Source organism: Nematolebias whitei, chromosome 22, assembly GCF_014905685.2.
Source record: "Nematolebias whitei isolate Nwh7 chromosome 22, NemWhi1, whole genome shotgun sequence".
NCBI classification, from domain to species: domain Eukaryota; kingdom Metazoa; phylum Chordata; class Actinopteri; order Cyprinodontiformes; family Rivulidae; genus Nematolebias; species Nematolebias whitei.
Genome location: NC_056519.1, coordinates 18981974 through 18998287, shown reverse-complemented (window position 1 = coordinate 18998287; position 16314 = coordinate 18981974). Strand labels below are relative to the sequence as shown.

Below are 16314 nucleotides of genomic sequence, written 5' to 3'. Positions count from 1 at the left end.
TTCCACTGATTCAATCGTTTTGTTTAAGACTTAAAGTTGGCTATTCTTGTATAAGTTTACTCATATAAGAACAATAATATAGTAAGTTGTTAACGATACACACACTTAGTTTGACAATATATACTCTTGATTTACAGTAAATTGCATGATCATTGCGTAGAATGATTTATTTGTCTGGTTACATTTAACTGTTAACATGCAGTAAAACAATGTCTTTATTATAAATAACGTAATAAGTTGCTGAAAATGCCACATGTATGTGTTTATTACATATGTTTTGCTCACTGAATAAAATCACTGCACTCCACTTACAGAAAATAAAAGATGAATCATCTTAAATCACTAGAGGGAAGTGTTGCACTATCCTCACGTCACCGTAGGCTCTGATCAAATTGTTGTATGCAACATTTAATTGGTACTTTCTTTTACAGTAGAACCAGAAGAGGAAGGCAAGCTTGTTTTATATGCAGACACAGAACTGTGCAGAAGTCTTGAGCCAATGCTTATTTTTTATATTTAGCTTTAAAGGTGTTAGATTTTAAAAGTGGTCTTGATCAGAAGTTTTCCAGGCTTTCAGAATATTCTTCTGCAGTATTTGTTGCTTTGTTTAGTCCTTTTATCTAATACAGATTTTAACGTGAAATGCAGCAAGCCTATTCAGAAAATTGAAAAAATTTAAGTACAAAACAGAAACAAGTGTCATTTAAAATGCATTTGATGAACAGTATCTGAAAATTCTGTCTGCGACAAATTAAAAAAAAATAAAATATATATATATATATAAACTGTCAAACTAGAAATAAGAAATAAAGGAAAAAATGTGTTTTGTACATTAAAATATGATGTAAAAATAATTGCTACGCTCTTAATTTTTATTTTTTTAAACAACCATTTTAATTCCTGAATTAAACACTTGTTTAAGGTGAAAAAAAATTCTGTCAAAAATAAAGACTGGTCGCTCAAAAGCACAAATTTTCTCATCAATTTTTTAAAGTACTATAATTGTAACCAAAAAAACTTCACATGCCAACAACTTCCTGTTCCTAGAGTTGAAAATGTCTTGTATTCAGGATGAATTTGCTCTGTCTTGTATATTTAGTGATAAATGTGACTTCTCTGTAATAATAAATACAAAATATCCTTTAAAAGCTGTATAAGGTAAGAGTGCAGATATATCAAAATAAAGATCTAGTGATATATTTTTAGAAATCAAACATTTTATAATGGATTACATTAGTTCTTCTGTTCCTGCTTTAAGCCTCACGAGTGCCACTTTCATGGCTCAAGTGTGTGTTTACTATCCGTTACCCTGTTTGTTCACCTTCAGACAGTCTGTGTTCTGGTGTGGGATGCTGGTGCAGGGCTTCATGCAGGTTAATGTGAGCCGCATGGTGGTAGGCACCATCTAGATCCTATCAATGCAACAGAAAACAACGTTGCAGCATGGATTTAAGTTTATGTTGCCATATTGCTGATGTTAGTGTTTGGATGAGTATAAAGGCCTCTCGCAATTTACAAGACAGGCTCATTTTTAAAACTATATTTCTAAATGTTTTCAACTATGTTCACCAATCTGTATGAAATAAACATTAATTACCTTAATGCCAATATATTAAGGATGCATTAGGACAGAAAATATGTTCTTTAGATGCTTTTGGCGTTGTATATATAGCCAAAACGGCTATGTAGGATTTAGCCGTATTGGTGGTAGCCTATCCTTTTCAAGACAATTACAGCGTCGGTGCTTCGATTTTTGTACAACCAGGCTTTAAATAAACATAAAAAATTTTGCTTTAAATTAAATTAAGTTGCATATTTATGTACTCCGTGTGCATTCAACTCCTAAAATAAGCCTCATTTTGCCCAGTGGCTCAGCTATAATGTGTTTCCAGGGGGCTTGGTCCCAGATGACCTGGTGGTCTAGTCCCCTTCCTGGTCTGGTGCACTTCTGTTTTTTTGGAGTGAGTTTGCAGCGTTTCATACTTGCAGTTGTTTTGGTGTGTGTGTGTTCGATATTTGCAGTATTTTTCCTTTGCATTCATTTTTTGTTGCTGTTCTATTTTCTGTGATTGCAGATGTTTTTCTTTTGCAGCGTTGTTCTGCTGCATTTGTTCGTTTGTTTTTTGTTTTGTTTTGTAGTTGGCATCATTCATGTGTTTTCTGTGTGTTTAGCTGTTTGCAGCTGTCAGCCACCGTACTGATCTCATACGATATCAAGCTCTGAGTCTAAGCTACTAGATCACCATATTTTAGCAAAAAATCTGTAAAATTACCAGAGTTTTTGCTTATTTTTGTTGGCTAAGTTCACTTAATAGCAGGCTTCTTGAATTGGGTTGACTCCAAAAGTTAATTAATTGTAGATGTATTAAAGACTGCACAGAGGTTGATCTTGAACAGGAATACAGAAGCTGAAGTCGGAATGGGACTAGCTTCCCTGTTGGCTGGTTCCAGTACAGGTTTTAAGTCCTTCCCTCTCCGTGTAAACATCCATCCATAGTTATGTCATGCTTTAAAGAAAGGTATGTGACTCTATAATTGTGCGTAGGTGGGACTTAAGGCCCTCATTGCACAGATTCTGTTTCCAAAATACAGCATGGCAGCTCCAATAAAACTGTTCCTGCTGGCTTCAAATCCAGACAGAGGTGGAGACAGTTGGTCTCAAAGTCTGAAATATCCATGAGATCCAAGGATTGCTTTTTGAATGTTTCAATAAAATCTTTTGTTTGAACTGAAACGGCAAAAACACGGGAACCAGTTATATAGTAAGACAACGCAGAAGGCAGGGGCGATTCTAGAATCTGACCTTTAGGGGTGCTTAGCCCCCAGTGTTGACAATGGCTCTTGGCTCGAACAACGTGATGGCCATTGGCGTCAGAAGCATTTGTGATGTGGGGGGGACACACTGGTGTGTATGTTTGTGTGTGTGTGTGTGTGTGTGTGTGTGTGGGGGGGGGGGGGTCCACCCCCAGAAAATTTTGAATAAAGTAGATGCCATTTTCTGCATTCTGGTTGTTAAACATCTATGTTTACCTACATAAACATTTGATTCAACAACTATTTTAGAGAACACGGCACAAGAAGTAACGCTAAGCTAGCGAAGTGCAATACAGATGTGCTAGCTAAGATGCTACAGATGTAGTGCTCTGATTTACATTGCATAATATAAATGCTTTGTACAAAATCAGTTTAGTGTTCAACTGATTATAACAAACAAAGGCAACCAGAAGTTACAACATATATCTACATACAAAACACACAAAGCAAAACACAACTAGCTTTAAGCATTAACCTTTAATTTCACCATTAAGCATACAATGTAATTATGACAGAAAATGTATTTACCTTCATACAGCTGAACATGTGGTACTTCCTGTTTATCACTGTTGTATTCAGTGGATCATGAGGTCGACCGCAGGGATTTATCATATTTTACATTGTTCTCAGTTTTGGAAATGGAATAAACTGTATTATCCTCTAAAGCAGGGCTGTTTAACTAAACTGCTGGGGGGGGGCACAGTTACTGAAAGCCAGCAGTTCAGGGGCCGCACATCCAGCAATTAAAGTAATTATGTAACTAAACCAAGGTCTGTTACCTTTTAAATTTGTTCATTTTGTTGCCTTGAATCATAAATGCAATAAACAGAACCCAAACAGTTAGAACGGTCCCATTTTCAGGGGTGCTGAGTTAAAATTTAGGGGTGCTTGACCCCCCTCAAAAAAAAGGCTAAAATCGCCACTGTCAGAAGGAAGGTGAAGTTTAACCAGTAAAGGAGGTCTTTTGGACCGGTTTGTGTTAGAAAAAACGTGCGTGGCGTCTGGTCTGGTCGGTGTTTCTTTAAGTCGGGGCAGGACGCGCGCAGGGAGGCGGAGCTTGCGCGCGGCTCTGCGGACACACAGCCTCTCCGTGCGCTCCTTAGAAATAGACGCGCAGGCGGCGGACTCACACACCGCAGGGAAATGAAACCTGCTGCAGGTCCCGAGCCGAACCGAGCCGTTCCAGCCTTGTGCCTCTGTCAGCGGGACATCCATCACCGTCCAGGATCATGTTGTTCTTTCATGCGCCTGAGCTGTTATCGCCTGATTGGGTCGCTGCTGAGTGAAAGAGAGAGTCCACACTGGATCTGAAGTCCCGGGTCTCTGCTGGCTGAGACCTCTGCAGACTGTCTGTCTGGAGAACCCCATCAGGGTGCCCCCTCTCATATGTTGGGTCCTGGCTGCGTGCAGGAGACCATGCTGCTGTTGTTTGTGATCAGCCTGGCCGTGTTGTCAGAGGCAGGTAAGATGGTCAAGTCTGGCTCTGAACAAGAAAGTTGTCTTTTTTTATTTCATCACAGCACTGGTCTGTTTATAAAGGTGCTCATATTATCCTGAGTCTGGGTTTATCACAGGGAAAGTTAACACAAATAACAATAATCCTAACTGGAAGGGATGCATATCGCCCACAGTCTATTATGCCAGAGTTTTAGACTAAGACCATCTTGTGTTGAGAAATAAATACCTTTTAAATTAAGCACAGTCTCGCAATGTCACGCTTGCATTTGTCAGGAACGACTCTCAGCTACTACCACAGCAATTATTAACCCAATATCGGCAAAACCAACTGAGTTACAGCCACACTTGTGATGTGCGCCCAAACTAAAACGGATCAACTCCAGAGTTTCATTAAAATCCATCCAGTGCTTCACGAGATATTTTGCTAACAGACAGAGAGGGTTGACTGTACTAGTTTAAAGTAAGGATCTAGCACATTGAGTTGCACCTGGACTGCGTGTTGTGGATGACTCTCAGCTACTACCACATCAGACTTTATATCTGCAAAGCTGTTGTGGCGGCCATCTTGAATAGGATTAGCTCCTTGATCTCTGCTGATTACTTTATGGGAGTTTTATTAAAATTTGTACAGTGTTTTATGATATTTGGGTAATAAACACACAGACATGGGTTAAAAAAAAAATCATCCCTTCAGTGATAATCAGGGTTAAATGTTTAGCTCTTTTTTTATGGCATGGCTCATAATTCTCCTCAATCTGAGCTTTCTGAAGATTTATGTCCAACACCCATCAGAAAGCCTTCCTCTGTGCAAAATCATTCATCCATTTATTATATTCTGTCCATCTTTGAGGTTTTCCAGCTGAAAACCAGTTTGGGCATACAGTAACGCTAAATAAACCAACAGGTTGAGGATAATAAATCCACAGTGGAACCTGACGCCGTGGCCCTGGAGGGGCTCGTCTTCTCAAGCTGCCAAACTTGATCTGTGTCAAGAGTCCACGCTGGCCGCCGTTCGCAGCAGGCAGGTGCACAATGCCTCCATTATCCTTTTTGCATAACACTTCCGACGGAGGTAAATCACTTGACTAGTGTACACAGGCACAGTGAGTCACCTCGGTGCACCTCGCTCAGACTTTTACCTGATTCTGCTCACTATTCTTTGAACAGTGCCCCTCCAATGTGGATGTCGGCTTTAAATCGAGTTGCGTTTGACTGTAAATTTAAAAAGAGACAGAAACACAACAGTGTGTTTTTTTTTCTTTTTGTGCTCATGTTTATGATCCCTGAAATGTGTTTGTTCTCTTATAACTATTGCTGAGTCAGCATTCACTGTTTTCCTGCTTATATCTTTTCATAGTTTTTTTTTTTTGTTTTTTTTTTGCAATCATCATTATTTCAGCAAACTTTGTGCCTTTTTAACCATTAAAATGTCACTTAACGTTCAGCTCCATTGGGAACAGTGTGCTATGACTTTTGGTGTTTGTAACTTTTAAGCTTTTCAGTATATTTAACTTTATTTACAAATATTTTCCCCATAAAATACACGGATCTCTTCAATTCCTTCGAAAACATTGATCCCTGAAATCTGCTTCAGAAAACTTGCTCTTATAGTTTTCTAACTCTACTTTTATATTTAAGGAACTGTTTTTACAACATTTGCCAATTTTCACTTTTAGCTACTGTTTTGCTAAAACGAGGCTTTAAGCTAAGCATTTGTTGATTTTTTTTTTTTTTTGTTTGGCTCCTTTTCTGCTTGTTTTAACGTTAACAATTCAAACTTTTCATTCTTGAACAGATTTTATTAAAGTCATTTAGCACAACTGCATTTCTACAAAACAAGACATTTCTCTAATGTATTATTTTGTTAAAAGACGTTTTACTGAATTGTTATCTTTAAGTGATTTTGTGTGAACTGATCCTTTAATTTGAGGCCAGATTTCTCTTCAAAGCTGTTACAGTAAATTCATTCTTGCATTTGTTTAAATTTACAGGTCTGTCAGTAGAGGTGTTTCGAGCAGGTGTGGCCCCCCGCTGCGAGAGCCGGGCGTGCAACCCCCGCATGGGGAACCTGGTCCTGGGTCGGCGGGTCCTGACGCAGACCGTCTGTGGTAACAACGGCACAGAGCTCTTCTGCTCGTACTCTGACCCCAATGCCAACCTGGCCTGCGGCGCCCCCAAATGTGCCAAATGCAACGTCGGCCTGCCTCTCCTGTCCCACCTGGCCGGGGCTATGTCCGACTCCTCCTTCCGCCACCCGAACACCTGGTGGCAGTCAGCAGGCCATGCGGAGTCCGAGACGGTGCAGCTAGACCTGGAGACGGAGTTCTACTTCACACATCTCATCGTAGTGTTTCGCTCGCCGCGGCCGGCCGCCATGACCCTGGAGCGCTCACAGGACTTTGGTCGAACGTGGAAGATGCTGCAGTACTTCGCCAGTAACTGTAGCGCCTCCTTTGGGCTGGAGGAAGGAAAGGCAAGCGTGGGCCGGGACGGAGCCACCTGCACCTCCAAGTACTCAGGAGCTTCCCCCTGCAGCCGAGGCGAGGTAAGGTGGAGCTCTGTGTCTTTAATTTTGATCCAGTTACAAAAAGACATCAAGATCTCAAAGTATACGCTTTGTTTGGTTACTCTTTTTTTTGGTTCTTGAAATGGAAGCAACCAGAAGGATGTTTTCAGTATCACATGACTATGGGTGCATGAGTATTGACGCACCTGTATTCTTGTTCTGTTCACGTTTTTGTCCGATTTCACATCCAAACATGTGGCTCAATCAGGATTAGTGGCCTAGCGATAAGTCGTACGACTTAACGAAATCTGCTACAAACTAAGAAACGTACCCGGACACAACAACTGGATTTTAGAGCACCCAGCCCCCTCTGGAGACCTGCAGATCAGAAAGGCATCACAGCAGGAAAGTCATTCAAAGTGGATCTCAGAAAGTTTGAGTTTAAGATTTAAGAGGTTTGTCCTTTCATTTATTGTGTAAACTTAAGTTATAATGTTCTCCTTAAAACGGGAAGTGAAGTGTCTTTTTAATTTAAAACACTACAGAAACATAACATTTCACACACGTGACCATCAGTCTTCTGCTGCTACTTAAGCATTTTAAAGATGCAACTTGTAGTTTTCACACAGCGGCTCATAATTTATGTTTCTGTCTGCTTTTCTTTGGATCTTGTTTCTCTTTTCTCGTTTTGTACTGTTCATATATAAATATGTAGACATTGCTTCTAAGCTCCGATTATTACCAAGTTTATGTTTTGAAATTCTGGGCAGCTGCAGCATCATAACCCGGACATACATTTATTGAGATATTTTTTTCATTCAACCTTTATTTATACAGGTTAGTCTCATTGAGCGTTCTGGACTCATTTAAAAGAGAGACCTGTTTTTAACAAAGAGTGATGACAACAGTGGACAATCATAAAAGAAGGCATATAAATTGGGGGAAAAAGAAAGAAAATGATATTTAAAAAAACAAAGGGAAAAAAACAGCGATGTAAATTGATGTAGAAAACTAAAAACAGGAACATGTCTGCGTTGGTTTTTGCCATGAACTTAACAGGTGTTTGAAACCACTTAGAGAGGTCAAGGTCGAGAGCTTCAGATCTTTTTGTAAGATATTCCAGGAAACAGGAGCGGAGTAGGAGAAGGCCCTTTTGCCTAGTTCAGTCTGCACTGAGGGAACACTGCAGGTAATAATGTCCTGAGAGCGCACGCTGTAGCTGCACTCACAGAAGCAGCAAACCAAGAAGTGATTTAAAGATGAAAATGTACCAGTGAGAGAGTGCGTGAAGTTAATGGTGACCAGTTAACCAGTGAATACTGGGTGCAATGGTGGGTACGGTAGTTACAGTCAGTTATGAATCTTAGTGCACCATGATAGACAGCATCCAACATCTGCAGGGTTCTTGTAGGAGCGTTCATGTAAATAATGTCACCGTAGTCAATGGAGGGAAAGAAATAGTTAAAAGGCATTTTCTAGCATTCAGAGTTAGACAGGATCTATCTCTGAAAAAGAAACCCAATTTTTTCTTTGTTTCTTTACCAAGTTTTCAACATGTGGTTTAAAAGAGAGATGCGAATTGACCAAGATACCCAAATATTTGTAAGAATCGACAAACTCAATAGGAACACCACTCGAAGATAATATAGGAGGAAGAACTGCTGGGACCGACTTCCTGTTTGAAAACGACATCCCTTTGGTTTTGTCGGCATTTAGGACAAGTTTGAGACGGAACAAATCTGACTGGATGATGTCAAAAGAGGATCGCAGAAGCTGGAAAACCTTAGCAACTGTTTTAGCTTGACAGTAAACAACTGTATCATCAGCATAGAAATGTAAGGATGCATCAGGGATGATCTGACCTATATGACCTATGTAGATTGTGAAGAGGGTGTGTCCTAAGACTGAGCCTTGTGGTATACCATTGTTAATAGTTAAGATTTTTCTATATTTTAATATATTACACAATACTGTACAATATTGTAATGTTGTAATATTACAATATTACATATTATTGAATATTGTACGATATTGATATATTGCACGATATTTTCTAGTGTCACACACAGAAAGATACGGAGTGAAGTTTGAAAAACGTGCTGTCATCATTTGTTACATGTTATCTGTTTTAGGAGTGCCACGAATAGAGGTTTAACTGAACTGAAACTGAAACACTTGAACTGTTTGACTTGTTACCTTCAGGGAAGCGCTACAGGTGCATCAGAACACGAACAAACAGATTCAAGAACAGTTTTTTCCCGAACGCCATCACCACACTGAACTCACACATGCACTGATTTAATCATCTAACCTCCCAAACACCTGGACTTCTACTGTGCAATACTACTGACATTTCATACTCTCAGTCACCTTAACTACCTCACTAATATCCATAATGTGCAATACAATTGTGTAATACTTATATTTTTTACTTTCATTATTATATCTATATTGCGTTACATTTTTTATATTTTTAGTGTGTGTTTAATGTGTGTTTTCTTAAGGCGTGTTTTTGCACTGGAAAAAGGAGTGGCTCTTAATTTCATTGTACTGCGTATAATGACAATAAAGGCATTCTGATTCTGATTCTTAATGCAAAAAGGGACCAGATCTTTTATCTGTTCCAAAGACGGTTTGCAACTCATCATATGTCTTGTTGTGTCATCTGGTCCAAAATATATTGTAATTATTACACATTTTACCTAACACACCATGCAGGTTGTGTATTAATACTTTCAACAATTTCCTTCGAGATCAATAAAGGTCAATCTTATCTTATCTTATCTTATCTTATCTTATCTTATCTTATCTTATCTTATCTTATCTTATCTTATCTTATCTTATCTTATCTTATCACTTTATGCTGTTTTGCACACTTGCACCTGAGAGGTGGTAGTAGTTACTGGATGTAACTTCTTGTAACATACAAAACCACTCGGAGCACAAAGGTTAGGCCTGCTTTGATTATCAATGGGGAAAATATTTGTTTAAGCAATTGTACTCGTATAAAGACTGTTTAACGATGCTGCTATTTTTGTAAAAATCATATTTGAGAGATAAATAATCAATAGATTACTGTCACCAAACACCATAGTCAGAAATTATTAGGAATTGTGCTTTAACGTGCAATTAACGTTCCAAATTTCTGTTTAGGAATTTACTTTAGATATTCACACAAAATTAAATTGGCATGCTTTAATGTTCGTAAACGCCTTGTTTTTCTCATTGCATAGCACCTCGAATCCGAAAAACTTTGTTTAAAGCCTCGTTTTTCTGACTAACCCAGAGCTCTGATTGTTCATCTGATTCATCACACTTCAGAGTGTGAGGCAGATGCTCTGGGATTGTTTGAGGTTGTGCCAAAGATTAGGCAGGCCTTATGCAAATGAGTTTCATGGTGATAATAACTCCCTTTTCTGTGGACTTTGGGCTTTGTAACATTCCAAAGCTTTTACAAAAGCACGGATGGAAACAGGGGGGGAAACTCAGAAGGAAAAATGAAACTTGTTTAAAAATAAGTCAGGCTGAGAAATGTTGAGGCTCATGAAAACTGCAGTAATAAACATGTAATATTCAAAATATGCATGCAAGGAATATAAATGTTTTTTTTGTATCAGAAGTGTTACCGATGCCTGTACGCATGTAGGAGGCAGAAACTGCAGGGTGTTTGTCATAAAGCAACTCCAGACAAATATTTTTCTACCTTTTTTTTTAATTAAAAATTTTTTGCCTTTTTGTCCATTATACGAACATCTGCCGGATCAAAAGCACAGAAATATTGGCCACTGCCCCACAACAAAAATGAAGACCGGCTTCCTTTCTGGGAGCGGTTTCGATGATCCGATTGATATCAGGCGCTGACTTTTTACTTTTCCTTCACTTCAAACACATCCACCTCACCTTAACACAGGTGGCGAGGATCCGCACCTGCAGTGAAATGCTGGTGGAAGCATCTTCTGCTGATGTTGACATATTGTTTTTCACGCTACACAACAACGAGTTGTCCTCTCTGGGTAAGTCACGCAACGTGCTCGCAGCGCAGTTGGAGTGGAAGCAGAGCAGGTGTGGAGAGCTCTGTGGGTGCATGATTGAGTGTTTAATAGGCGTACTTCGACTGTAGCACGAGAGAGCTTCCTGGTGCCCATTGATGTTTAATTGAAACGGTGTGTGTCGGGAGCTGCTCTGCAGATGTGTGTGTGGTGGAACATGCCAGGCATGATGCTGCTCTGGGAGCCCTGCGGTGCTTTAACAATCGTGTTTACACCCTGCTATAACTCCTATAAAGGGTTTCTGACAGCTGTTGTGCCCCCCCCCCCACCCCCCACCCAGTGGTTTCATGTTTGGAAGAAGTTGCTGAACCTTCACTCAACCTCTTCTTGTTACATGAAGGGGTGCAAAATTTTGCTTTGCTCCTTGTTTTCTTCATGCATTAGTGCATAGGTGGGCAACATCTTTTTCCAAAGGGGCACATCAAGAAGTTTAAAGCAATCAAGGAATTGAAAAATACATTTTCTTTATGAAAGATAATCTAGAATACCTTTTTTTTTTAGTTTTTTTTCTTATTATAGCGTAATTAGTATGCTTTATAACATGTTGTTCTAATATCCTTTAGAAATAAAAGACATATTCTGTAAACTGGCTCATGTGACATTATATTATACACGTTAGCGGAAATATGCAAAACTTATGCAATGACTTAAAAATGTTAAAAAAGTTTTGCATAAGTATAATTTAAATTTCCTTAAGTCTCGTTGATAAATAGCTGCACAATAGTCCCTCGCTGCTTCGCGGGTGGTTTATCGCGGTTCTTCATAAATAAGATTGGACACGACACACAATTGGCTGATTGATGGATGAGCCGCACGCATGAGCAGGGAATTTTTGTTTAAACTAAATAAGTTTAAATTATTTAGCACCTGCTGCACCTTTGTGCAGTCCACAGCTTGCAGGAGAAGCTCCCTGCTGCAGCTGATCAGCTGTTCTTGTGCAGAGCGGAGAAGTGGGCGTGGCCAAGAGCGCTTGCAGGTGGTAAAGCGCAGAGGAGGCAAGGAGCTGAAATCATGACATTCTGTGCTGCTTTAGAGCGTTTAGAGTTTAGAAACATTGTTTAGAATATTGCAAGAGTGTGGGAAGGGTTTAAAATACCTTACTAGATACGTATGTATATATATATAACTACTACTTACTACTTGTACTACTATTCCTACTTCACGGTTTTTCACTTACCATGGAGCTTCAGGGTACGGACCCCCGCAATAAATGAGGGACTACTGTATGTTTTTTTTTTTTTTTTTAATCATTTAAAAATAAACTTTTTTTTTTTTTTTACTAAGGATATTGGGGGCCTGATGGAGATTGTTCAAGGGCCACTTTTAGCCCTCAGGCCTTAAGTTTACCATGTCTGCATTATCATGAGCCACTTGTGCAGGCAGCCTAACCTTTGACCTTTAACCCCCCCCCCCCTCCGACCCAGAGGTGAGAAGAGGTCAACAGCTTTCTAACAGACCAGCTGTTTACCCCTGCTGTTCAGCTGTGTGCACTTTCTCTGCCTCTGTAATTAGACATATATTAAACAGGCTGCAAAGCTAAAACAGCTGCTGAAGAGTCGTCGCCGTGTCACTTTACCTCGGTGAGTTTCTGGAGTTTGGTTGTCTCGAAACAGCACTGATACAAGATCTGAATATGGATTATTCTGTCCTGGCTCGAAGGAGGTTGGATCCAGAATGCAGACCGGACTCAAAAGAGCTCACAAAATATACTGGAAACATTTTTTTTAATTATCAGATGAAAATCTGTCATAGCCACAAACAACTTACAAAAACTCAAGGAAAATGAGAAGAAAGGATGAAGCAAAACCCAGACTATGGTATAAGAGCCAACGATGCACCGCTGAACTTTGGAGTGAAGAGAGAGGTCAAAACGAGCCGAGGCTGACCAGGTGACGAGGAACAGCTGAGGTCTACGAGGCAGGGCGCAGGTGTGAGCGGGCGTGGCAGGAGGAGCAGGAGCTGAACTGAGGAAAAGTACTGACGAGAGACTGGTGGCACGGAGGAACTGAAACGACATGCAGACAGAAGTAAACACAGAAATCAGAAAACAAATAAACCTAAAAAATAATGAAAGAAAAAACTGTGGTTTGTACAAAAAAAGAGAAACATTTTCATTTCAGTGCCTTGAATTACATTTTTCTTTTTGGCCGTATGGATACATCACCGTGTTACTGTGCCAAATTTTAATTTATATGAAAAATAAGTTCAGTAGAAAACATCAAAATGTAAAAAAAAAACAAAAAGGTTGATCAAAATACGTAAAGAAACTGTGACAAGGCGATGCTGCAGACCAGCATGGGAAAAGAAGAAGGTTGTACACTTACGTATATGTGTTTTTAATTAACTGCTGGAAGTATTAGATGAACTGAATATATATTAAAGAAATTAGATTTCTGAACAGTTGAAGTGTCTTACTAAAACCCCATGATTATTGCTGTTGCCAAACGTGTAACAAAGATAAAAAAATAGCTAAAATTCAGTTACTGATCTCAAATTTGGAGTGGTAGTAGCTGAGCAAATGTATATCTATGTACAACAGCTTAACTTTTCGAAGCCAGTTCAAATTAAGATGGCTGCCACAGCTATTTGACCTCATCATAGGCAAAAACAAATCTGACATATTTTACAGCCATTGAGCTAAAGTTTGTTGTGGTGGTAGCTGGCAGTCATTCACAACACATATTCTAAGCGCTAACAGACCATGCACAATCACACCATATATTATATAGATATAGACATTGCAACGCCACATATGATTGCACATTTTAAAGGTTTGATCAAAATGGTTGGCATTAGGGATGCACGATATTATCGGCGTGGTATCGGTATTAGCCGATATTGGCGATAAATTTAAACTTTGGACATCGGCCATTCCATCTAAATAACTCACCGATATAAAAGGCTTCTGTTTTAAGTTAATTGTTCATTTAAGAAACTGTCAAGTATATCTATTAATGCACTACTACTTATGCACTTTTCGCTTGTTGCTTGTGAACAGGTTGAGTTTAGATTTGTGAAAAAATTTGCGCTGTTCGAGTGTTGTCATTGTGTTAGAGAAAGTAAGTGTCATGAATAAATTTGACATTAAACATAATCCAAGTTGAAGTGTTGCATCATTTTCAGTCCTCTTTTTTTTGGCATCTGCATTTGGTAGCAGGCCAAATTGACAAAGACCACAGAATAACGTAGTATTTTACGAAAGCTATGTAGTCTCTGTAAGTAGGTTTAGGGAAAAAATATTGGTATCGGCCAAATAAGTTTTAACATATCGGCAAATCAGATATCGGCCAAAAGTCCAACATCGTGTATCCTTAGTTGGCATAATCTTAGTTTAGAACTCGTTAGTTTTAGTTTTTGTTATGAAAAGTGGCACAAATTGATCCGTCTGGATCTGTATTGATCCTCATCAACCACAATCAACTAAACAAGCGATCAACCCATTAAAGGGCGTCTGCATCAACACGATACAAAATGTACGTTTTGGCTTCTCACTGAGACGCGATGTGCTCTTTTAGCATGTATCAAAGCATGCTGGGTTGCATGTGAGCTTCTGAGATCAGATAAGCGAGACTGAAGGTTTGGGAGCAGGGTGTTGGTTGGAGCGAGGTGGGGAGCGGGGGGGGGGGGGGGGGGTTGGCTTCGTAGCTGGGAGCGATTACAGAGAGCAGGTATTCTCTGCTTTCTGCTTCTCGTCTTTCTCTGGGAAAGATGAAAGCATGTCATCTCATGCGCTGAAAGCTTTTCGTGTTCACCTGTAATGGGGGGTGGGGGGAGGTGATGTGTGAGACTGGGGGAAAGTATTCAGGGCTGCTTGTCTTATTTATGAGGTCAGCTGCAAGAATGTGTGTTTGTTACAGAGTCTGAACTCTGTAGGGAAGACAAAAAGGCAGACCCGTCTAGCGCTAGCACACACGCACGCACACATGCACACTTCCCTTTTTCTGTACTTCAAACACACCCATCCATGCCCCTTCAGATAAACAGTCAGCTCTCCGTCTGTCTGCTGGGAAGGAAGGGCCGTTGCTCTGATGGATGTTGGTACTTTCGACTAGACACCCCCCCCCCCCCCCCCGTTTCCCTCTCCGCCTTTCTACTTCTATCAGTGCCCATTGTGCCTGTTTACCAGATTACAGTCCTCAACTCTTTGATGGAATTAGGCCCGTTAAAGCTGGGCTTTACTTTATTTTGTGGCCTGAAACAGGAAGAAAGATATTCAGTGTCCCACAGTGAACTCACCACCTCGGGCTGCGCACAACCTGAAATCTGTTGCATTTTTTAATGGCAGGTGTGAAACCTTTTCATCCCCAATAAGCGCTTTGAACACGGCAGATTCATTTGGCAAACACTAACTCGTCTCAGTTGACCCAGCAAAGAAATTATAAAAGTACAAGATTACTTTTGTACTAAAGTACAGCAACTACAAAGCCAAAAAAGTCCATGCTCAATAATCCATACAATCCAACAATTTTCAGTCAGGTCATCTGGACAAACAGGTCAACAACAGGTCTTTGGCAAAGACACCATCTTAGCACCAACATAACTGGTTTGTTCCACTTTGGAGTAAGCTGTTTGTGGGAAGAATCAGTTTTGTGTTGTGTGTTTCCTTGACTGATGAAGCCTTCTGGATGGAAGGTGAAACGTTTCAGCAAAAAAAGAAAGAAACTGTCCAGATGACCTGACTGAAAAATGTTGAACTACGAAGCCAGTTTTGTGAATACTTTAAGTGGACCATACATGTTCTGGGAAATGTGATTTCCAAGCATTTGCAAATGCGGCGTGCATTTTTAACCTAACACGTAACCATTACTACGAATGAAAATGTTGCAACTTGAAAATATCAAAGAAAATCTGAAAAACTTTGTCCCATATTAAATACAGGCAAAACAGGACAATACTCATCATTATTTACAGTAAACACCATTATGTTTCTGTGAAAATATAGCTCAACAACTCAACAGAGTAAAGCATTTCCATAATCTTGAAAAAAAAAATACAAGCGCTAAACTGTTAAACTGTCAATCAGATACATTTAAAAAGCCATTCACTGCACTGCTTTACTGATTTTAACACCACTGCAGGCCCAAAGACGTTCTTGGACACTGACATGCAGTGCAAAATGTAGATCAAAATGGGTTTTTAGTATGGCAAATATCTTTTTTATCTAAATGTTGAGTTTTTAGCTTCCCATTTATTCAAACTTAATCTTTTAGTTGCTTAAGGATTGTGTTAAAAACACAGCAAACCTGCTACAAACAATTAAAATCTTGTTAAATTTGACACATTTGTCAGCGCAGTTGGGAGCATTGCTGCATTTCAGCGAGAAGGTAGCCGGATGAAATCCTAGCCGGGCGGGGGGGGGGGGGGGGGGGGGGGGGGGGGGGGCTGGATGGAGTTTGCATGCTCTTTCCGTACATGTGTGAGTTTTCTCCAGTTTCCTCCAACAGACTAAAAACATGCATGTTAGCCTGATTGGTAACTCTAAATTGT

The 16314-nt window shown here is 39.8% G+C and overlaps 1 protein-coding gene across 1 annotated transcript in view; it reads left to right on the top strand.

Annotated features, from left to right (window-relative positions):
• The first annotated feature begins 4170 nt into the window (after window positions 1–4170).
• ntn4 (netrin 4) overlaps window positions 4171–16314 on the top strand; it is a 44514-nt gene continuing 32370 nt past the window's right edge. The window contains exons 1-2 of the mRNA XM_037695919.1: window positions 4171–4276; window positions 6264–6817. Coding sequence (XP_037551847.1) covers window positions 4201–4276; window positions 6264–6817 — 630 coding nt within the window. The 5' untranslated portion in view covers window positions 4171–4200. The remainder of the gene's footprint in view (window positions 4277–6263; window positions 6818–16314) is intronic.